The sequence below is a fragment of the Amphiura filiformis genome, chromosome 19 (genome assembly GCF_039555335.1).
Source record: "Amphiura filiformis chromosome 19, Afil_fr2py, whole genome shotgun sequence".
NCBI classification, from domain to species: domain Eukaryota; kingdom Metazoa; phylum Echinodermata; class Ophiuroidea; order Amphilepidida; family Amphiuridae; genus Amphiura; species Amphiura filiformis.
Window position 1 is genome coordinate 24,074,030 of NC_092646.1, and position 9,327 is coordinate 24,083,356.

General features: G+C 36.6%; 1 protein-coding gene across 1 annotated transcript in view; it reads left to right on the forward strand.

The window, feature by feature from the left end:
* The window catches only part of LOC140141086 (glycogen debranching enzyme-like), a 77,488-nt gene extending 72,189 nt beyond the window's left edge, over nucleotides 1-5,299 (forward strand). The window contains exons 24-27 of the mRNA XM_072162863.1: nucleotides 500-702; nucleotides 1,652-1,749; nucleotides 2,865-2,952; nucleotides 4,075-5,299. Of these exons, the coding sequence (XP_072018964.1) occupies nucleotides 500-702; nucleotides 1,652-1,749; nucleotides 2,865-2,952; nucleotides 4,075-4,365 (680 nt within the window). The 3' untranslated portion in view covers nucleotides 4,366-5,299. The remainder of the gene's footprint in view (nucleotides 1-499; nucleotides 703-1,651; nucleotides 1,750-2,864; nucleotides 2,953-4,074) is intronic.
* The last annotated feature ends 4,028 nt before the right edge of the window (nucleotides 5,300-9,327 follow it).

Genomic DNA, 9,327 nt, shown 5'->3' on the forward strand with positions numbered 1-9,327 from the left:
TTCATTGCATTCCTAAGCCTGATAAAATGATGGAGCTCATGAATATGCATTGCATTCCTTAGCCTGATAAAATGGTGGAGCTTGTGAATATTCATTGCACTTCCAAGCCTGATAAAATGGTGGTGCAGAGCTCGTGAATATTCATTGCATTCCCAAGCTTGATAAAATGGTGGAGCTCATGAATATTCATTGAGCATTCCCAAGTCTGATAAATTGGCGGAGCTCGTGAATATTCATTGCACTCCCAAGCCTGATAAAATGAAGGTGCGGAGCTCGTGAATAATCATTGCATTCACAAGCTTGAGAAAATGGTGGAGCTTGTGAATATTCATTGCACTATGAAGCCTGATAAAATGGTGGAAATCGTTACTTTTGAATTAAAGTACTGCCACAACCTAATTTGCACACCTCATATAATACATAAATCCTTTATATTCTTTTACCTGATATTACCAACTGATATTGTAACTGATGCCACCATATTTATTTTCTTCACTAGGCAAGCCATGCAAACTGACATACAAAGAATGGGATGCCAAGATCAAAGCACACTTTGAGCAGAACTTCTGGGTGCCACCTGATGCTAACAAGCAAGCCAATAAGCTTATCAACAAACGGGGCATGTACAAGGACAGTGTAGGAGCCACACAGTTCTGGGCGGATTATCAACTCAGGCCAAATTATCCGATAGCTATGGTTGTGGTAAGTATTTTTCTTGGGTAATCAGTGAAGTCATTTCTTACTGTTTGGTAGAGATATTTTTTCATGAAATGGGCTATACCAGTTGAAATCCATACACCCCCTATGGAAGACATGACCTCAATCTTATACACAGGGAGTGTGAATTTCAAATAGGTTTGTTCTGGACGGATTATAAACTCAGGCCAAATCATCCAATAGTTATTCCTTGTGTAATCATTGAGGTCATTTTCTCACTGTTTTGTAGAGATAATATTTTTCATGTAATTGGCCATTCCAGTTGAAATCCATACACCCCCATATGGAGGACATGACCTTAATCTTCCACACAAGGAGTGTAAATTTCAAATGGGGTTACCTTAATGGGGGACTTCATTTCAAATCTACACTCCCTATGTGGGAGATTAAGGTCATGTCTACCAGAGAGGGTGTATGGATTTCAAGTAGAATTGCCCAATAGAAAGTAAATAAGGATTGCCTCAATTAACATATCTAAATCCTGCTGCCCAAAACAATTGAAAAAGTACTGCCCTCTATCAGTCTGATTCAGTTACTCACCAAATCCAAGATGGCGATTGAAAGATTCATGTCTTTCCACGCAACCCAATGTCTGATTTTTGGTGTTAAAATGCCCCCTCAATCAGTATTATTGTACAATATATTAATGATTGAAGTAAATTATACCATAATTTGTCATGGGGGGGGTTCATTTGCTTAAAAATGAAGTATAAGTAGTCAAACCAGGACTCAAATGCAGTGCTCCCATGTATTTTTTCTTTCTATAAACTATCAATGTTTGTGCGAATCCACATAGATCAGGTTTGACAAGAATCTTTGTGTGAATCGATTCATGGATATGCATTGGATTTCTGAGCCTGTGCATGACTAGACCCATAAATTTTCCCAAGTCCCTTCAACATTGACCATTCTCCTCTGTTTGAATCATATTTAGGCACCTGAGTTGTTTGTACCAGAGCATGCATGGATAGCCCTGCAGACATGTGAGAAATACCTGCTTGGACCACTAGGCATGAAGACACTGGACCCAGAGTAAGTTTTATAGAGAGAGCATGGCACACTGGTTCAATTCCTAGCAGTGGGCGACTTGCTGGGCGTATTGGCATGGAAAAAGTCTGAATTTGGCTGCTGTATGGCTGGTAACATCATTCTGTAGATTTCTGTGTTCTCGATAATTCCCTGGAATAAGTAATATTACTCCTTAATAATTCTCACTGAATAAATAAGAGAAACATGATATGGAAATCTTTGCCGTGTATAGCAATCTATTCCTCCCCAATGCCACAAATGTACTTCATATCTCAGTTGGTTAGAGAATTGGTCTAGAATCCCAGTGGTTATTGGTTCAAATCCTGGTTAAGGATGGTTTTTCTTAAACATGAAGTAGGTATGTACAATTTACATTTACCAATTTATTAGCAGTAACTGTTGTTCCTTCAAAAATTTAAGGCGACGTTAGTGTGTATTTGGCTGGTTGCAGTATCGAATTTGGGTATACAGGGTGCACGACTTATAAGTTCCCCCCTAAATACTTTTTTAAATAAATTGAAAAATATTTGATGAAATGCAAACTTGTAAAAAGACATGTGTAGCCTTATTTGTTTTACACTTATGGAACAAATTATAGCGTCACACATCATTGCGTTCAATCACAATGGTTCATTATGTAAAAAAAAACCCGTTTTATTAAACTGTTAAAAGTTGCATCTCAGTCCATAAGAGTCAACTCTCAAACAATACAGCAGGCCAGGCCTATTCATGTGTTTGTTAAAGAAAACCTGACTGCTATGGGCTCAGATGCAACTTTTAAAACTGCCTCTTTTCTTACATAATTAGCCATTGTGACTGAACGCAATAATGTGTAACGCTATAAATTGGTCCACAGGAGTAAAACAAAACAAATAGGGCTATACATATCTTTTTACATTTTTACATTTTGTAAAATGTTTTCGACTTATTTTAAAAACTATTAGGGGAAACTTATCAGTTGTACACCCTGTATATACACACACATAAAAGGGCAAATTGTTGCCACACCTGCAGCACACCCATGTAAAAGCACTGAGATCACCTTCAATTCATGATGGGACAAAGTTTAGTTGGTATACTGAGTGTGATATATGTGCATTGTACTTTTTGTTTTGCAGGGATTGGGGTTATGTTGGTGACTATGATAATTCCTATGATGGACCTGATGGGAAGAGAGCTAGAGGATTCAACTATCACCTGGGCCCTGTAAGTCTATTTCTGTGGGGGGGGTTGGGGTGTGTATGTGCGTATGTTTGCAGGGATTGGGTTTATGTTGGGGACTATGATAATTCATATGATGGACCTGATGGGAAGAGAGCTAGAGGATTCAACTATCACCTGGGCCCTGTAAGTCTATTTCTGTGGGGGGGGGTGTTGGGGTGTGTATGTGCGTATGTTTGCAGGGATTGGGTTTATGTTGGTGACTATGATAATTCATATGATGGACCTGATGGGAAGAGAGCTAGAGGATTCAACTATCCCCTGGGCCCTGTAAGTCTATTTCTGTGGGGGGGTGTCGGGTGTGTATGTGCGTATGTTTGCAGGGATTGGGTTTATGTTGGTGACTATGATAATTCATATGATGGACCTGATGGGAAGAGAGCTAAAGGATTCAACTATCCCCTGGGCCCTGTAAGTCTTCTGTGGGGTGCACACACTTGCACTTCATATTTAAACCATGTCTAATATGTTTGCGAAATACATCCTATCATACTCGATACCGTAAAGATTCGCTATGAGCTCCCGTGATATAACTGGAATTTTAGGCACAACTTAAAAGTGCCCTCAGGTAAAAATCTCATCAGGAAATACAGGCACGGAACCTTAATTCTTGTTGGGATTTTGAGATGAGGGAGCTCTCTCTTTGTACATGTAATTTATCCCAAGGTGAAGGAGCCCATGTGCGCCATTAGGCGAACCTTTACGGTATTTAACATCCACAGTTGCTAGGTTAAAGTCCATACCCACAAAAATATACAAATATACACAAATAAAATGGAGGAAAACGTCCTCGGTTGTCGATTGAGTACGGATTCATGATTGATGATTGACAAAATAAAATATGAATGAATGAATGAATGAATGAATGAATGAATATGAATGAATTTTAAATAGTCCACTGCTTATTTGCAGCTTTATTTTCTGAATGTAAACTCAAAATTTACCCATTTCCAGCTCATTTGCTTCTGCAAGTGTAGTAATCTAAGAATAAAAATTCCCCAATTATTATTTCAGAGATAAGTTTTCAGAGATGAATTGCTCTCTTAGGCATGTTTCCTGTCATTCTTGGGAAATAAACTAAATACCATCTTGTATTCTGACACACAGGAATGGGTGTGGCCAATTGGATACTTCCTACGTGCAAAGCTCCACTTCTCTCGTCTCCAAGACAAGCAGCCGGATCTGTTCAGGGAGACGGTGACCGGTGTGCAGAAGATACTAACTAGACACCACAAGGAGGTCTCTACATCAGTATGGCGTGGTATACCAGAACTGACCAACAGCAAAGGAAAATACTGCAAGGATAGCTGCCCTACGCAAGCCTGGTCAATGAGCTGCATTCTAGAACTTCTGTATGATCTTGACAAGCTCGTCAAAAGTAATGTGGGAGGTAAATAGGACATTGCATGTCAAAGCAATGCTGGAGAGTGAGTATAGATAGCTGCCATTTGTACTTTGGGCCTAGGTTGAATAGCTGTCCTCTGTACTTTGGGCCGAGGTCATATTTATTGTATGTGTTCATTTGCATCAACATTAGTGAAGATGCATCAAGGCAGCTATGGTTACTTATAGCTAATCATGCGGTAGTTAACATGTGTCCATGCACAAGTGGAAGGAATAGGTGTGTGAGTATAGATAGCTGCCCTGTGTATTTTTGACTTGGGTTGAATAGCGAAGTCATATTTATTTATGTGGTTATTAATATTATTTTGTATCAACATTAGTGAAGATGTTTCAAGGCAGCTATGGTTACTTACAGCTAATCATGCAGTAGTTAACATGTGTCCATGCACAAGTGGAAGGAATAGGTGTGTGAGTATAGATAGCTGCCCTGTGTATTTTTGACTTAGGTTGAATAGCGAAGTCATATTTATTTATGTGGTTATTATTTTGTATCAACATTAGTGAAGATGTTTCAAGGCAGCTATGGTTACTTACAGCTAATCATGCAGTAGTTAACATGTGTCCATGCACACTTGAATGGAATATGTGTGTGTGTAATATGAGCCATAACACTGAATATGGCAGCTATGTTGTTACATCATTTGTCACAGGTATCTTAATGTCAGTGTTGGTTCGTATCAATAGCTCCCTTTAGTTCATTGGTTGCTTGCTTGTAATTATGTTTACCAAAGATGATAATGATAATACTATTATGCAAATACGGTAATAATGGTGCCCCAATAGAAATCAAGTTAACAAAATTATATCGGAACTTTCTTTTTTGGCACAAATTTGAAGTATAATGTGATTTTAAATTTCGAATTGACAGTATACCAAGACTGTCTGTTGAATTATTTTAGAGAGTAGAGTCATTTTCTTTTCAGTTTGGATGAAATTAGGATTCAATCATGTTTCACCGTTGTTCATCACCGCTTAACAACGATGCGACGCGTCGTCTGCGTGGTTTATTTTCGCGAGGGCAGCTTTAGCTGCCCGAGCGAAGTAAACCACGCAGACGCTACCGGATGCTTGAAGTTGTTAAACGGTGATGAACAACGGTGAAACATGATTGAATCCTTTCAACAACGAAAAGAAGCTAAAGATCGTATAATTCACATGATTATTTCATGAGGAATGTTAGTTAATCATTGCCCCTCAGCCTTACAAAAACTTCGATGATTTCTCTGTTGATATCGGCAATAAAACTACAGAATAAAACTGCATGTTTAGAAAAAAAAAAAAAAAATATTGAATTCAACTTGTAAAGCTTGAATACGCATTACATGTTCCAGGCATGACGAATTTTACGCGCTCTAGCGTAACGCTGTAGTCTCGCTTCAGCGTTCACAGTATCACGCTACAGTAAAAAGTGTGGATTCATCATGGATTAACAACGGTTGGCTCCTGTACAAAGGTATAGGAAGAGTTGTTGAAAACCCTTTCAAAGATTGCAGAAACAAAATAAAAAACTAATCATAACTTCGATAAGGAACTAGATAATGGATAAACGCCTGATATGAATTATTTACATCAAGTTCAATAATCCGTACAATTCACCACTTTTTAGAATTTCTATATTAGGTTTAGCTTCTTAGTAAGTATAATTATATTGGTGTACCAATGTCATTGAAAAGTCTCTGACCCAGGGATATCAACATGAAAAAGAATTCAGAAGCCAGCGGAGAAAGCTGTGAGAAACTGGGCAGGATGGGTGCAGAGTAAAAAAAAAAAACAAGGAGCGCTACCAGTATTTTTTAAGTTCCCCCATACATAAATGGAGTCACTTTATCAAGAAATGACAAGCCAAATGTTAATTGGTATTCACTAACGTATCAGTGTTAGTGTTTGCAATTAAATTGAGGCAATTCCTGGTGGCGTCTGTCTGTCTGCACAATCATTACCATAGTTTAATCAAGTTTAATTTGCATCTCAACCACTGCTACAGCTAGCATGAGATATACGATATTGATCTTTTAAGGTGTTTTTCTTTCAAATAATTCAATATAAGCTGCTCATTGTACAGTATCTTCTGTCTAAGCAAGTTTTTATTACTATTAAAAACATCTCTTAAGGGTGGTCTTAACCCTGGAATTCTGTGAGGTCAAATTTGGGCCAAAATGCTCAATTTTGGCCCAAAATAAAAAAAAAAACTTTTTTGGCCCAAATGTTTTCGTTCAACGTAACAAAAAAATTCTTGGGCCAAATTTTTTTTTAATTAATTTTTTTTTAATTCATTACAAATATACCTAGGACCTGTTTTTTCATTTTTTTTTAAATTTTGACCACCTTTGAGAAATTTGCACCAAAAATGGTCAAAAATTCTTAATTTTAAAAAATCATAAAATGTCTGATTTTCTACCAAATTTCAAATCATTGTATCAACTCAGTATGTTATCTTATAAAATGGTTTTATTTTAACAAATATTTATATTAGTATCTTGTGGTTTTGTTACATTAGTTTTTCACATAATGGTGTTTCAGTATTGTGTAGTTAAATATGATTTTAACATTTGTTTGTCTCTGTGTTAACTACCCTAGAATACTAGGCTAAACTTAAAAAGTATGTCGTTTTTGGAGGGGAAATACAACAAAAAGGGCTGATTTAACATTACGTTTCATTTTTTTTCTTAAAAATATTTTCCAAGTGTGCAGTCTGCCCCCCCCCCCCCCACCATCCCACTGATTATGCCTGTTTTGTATGATGGAAGATCAGCTTCATCAAGTAGGGTATACACATTGTTTTTTGAAAACATGCTGGACTCTACGATAGATGCTGCTGCCATCAACCAGCTATAAAAATAGATAGGTTAAAGGTCATTGGACCGTGACCATTGCCTGAAATAGGGAACAGAAAAGTATCATTGATCTCCTAACGGTGCAATTAAATTATTGTGGAGTGTGGAGTCAATGAGGCCGCCTTCAATGATTGATAACAACTTCTGTACAAAACAACTTCTGTACAAAAATACTCTAAATGAATACAGATGAGTTATAATAACTTTTAACAAAATATAATGATGTATATTTGTAGCGGTAAACGTAAATAGAAAGCAAAATTAAACTTATACGCTACTCAAATTTGGTACACTCACGGCAGCGCTTTCACCGGGTCAACTGACGTCTTCAGCGGATATTATTGCTCTGAAGATTTGTTGTTGCTAGTGATGTTGAGACGCCTCCAATAAAGTCACAGGTGTAGATGACATCAAACAAGAAGATGTTGTGGCTCCCCCTTGGTTCCGAGCAATCAGAACAATATCACCTGCTGAAGACACAGGTTGACCCGGTGAAAGCGCTCTGGTGAGAGTGCCAAATTTGTGTAGCGTAGAAGTTTAATTTTGCTTTTTTTTGAATGCTTGAAACACCCTAAATGTTGGTGTGTGTTCCACATCTGTATATATCTTACTAACAGTACTCTTTACTCTTAAACCAAATTACTTCAAAAAAAGAGAAAAAAAGATAATGATTATGCTACATATTATTCTCCTATGTCAGAAAATTATGTCCTGTAATGTCTGTGAGATTTTCTGTTATGTATTTTATGTTTATGAACATATTTTAAAAATGTAATGAAATTTTAAAGTTTTGAATTATAATATTTTGGAAATTCATTGTTGTTTCTGTATTTTCCGTAAAACTAAATTTATTGTGTATAACATAGTTTGCGGATGATGATACTCGGCAACATGTATCCATACACTTTTCCAACTCACCGATGTGTGTCATCAATGTATCGCATGGTGCTCAAGTTATGGTAGTTAACAACATGAACAAATTATGTGTGGTAGCTTATACATGTATGTCAAATGGTCTGTCCTTAACAACATTGTCCCAATCTGAACGGTTAAGGTAATTATTTGATAAATGAATAATTATCGTGAGATTAGAAATTAACAGTAAGTTTATTGTTGTTTTTTAATTTGTGTTTTGTTGAGAAAATAATCTAGAGTTGAATTCAAAGTAACTCTCTAATAGAGACATTTTTCCCAGAGCATTTATTTTAGTTTTTTAAACCTTTATTGTACTTAGTTTTGGAATGAAGAAAGAAATACTGACTTTACAACAAGTTGTGCGTTTAGTTCATAGGTTGTAGTGAATATCATTGGTAAATTATAACCTTTTCAGGCTGGGCTGTCAACTCTCATGCATTGAGCATGAGACTCGCGCCAAGGTAGTTAAATGTCATGCCAAGGTAATAAATCTCACACCAAGAGCTAAAATCTCATGTATCGTCAAAATATTATGTGAAAATTACCAATAAATAATGTAAAAATGGCGCACCAAATGGCTTCATTTGGACTTTCATTTTGGAAATTTTCCACAGCTCCCCACCGCTAACACGCCAAATACATATTGTTGATCAATTTTAGACAATACATGTATCTAAATATAATTGAAAAAAGTGTAGTAATGGTGTGGCATGGCTAATTTGATAAATGAATCGGGTCAATTAGAAGGAAATAAAGATTGCTCTTTTGTGCTTTTTGATTACCAGAAAAGAATGAGGTCAGGAAAATAAGGAAAGCCAATACAGTCAAGAAATTTGTGTGGTGTAGATATCCTGATTGCTCCAAAGAAGTTATATTTAAAGAGTCTTGAGATTCCATATTTGCATGTAGGTCATGGAGGTTAAAATATGTGTTGTGATTTGTGCAAACCTATGTAAGCTTGGTTCAAGATTTCTATCATTCAATTTTGGCCTTTGACTATAAATGTTGGAGGTACACCATTTTAGGTCCCTTGTGTGATAATCCAATATGGTGACCGCAATTTCCTCATTTTAAAAGGAAACTTTTATCCAAAACAATGTCATCTGCTCCAATCTAACACATGGGCCGAAGTAAACCGGAGCCAAAGAAACTTTTTTCTTGACTTAAGCTTTCTTGAGCTTAAGGTGCAAATTGAATCATAACAATT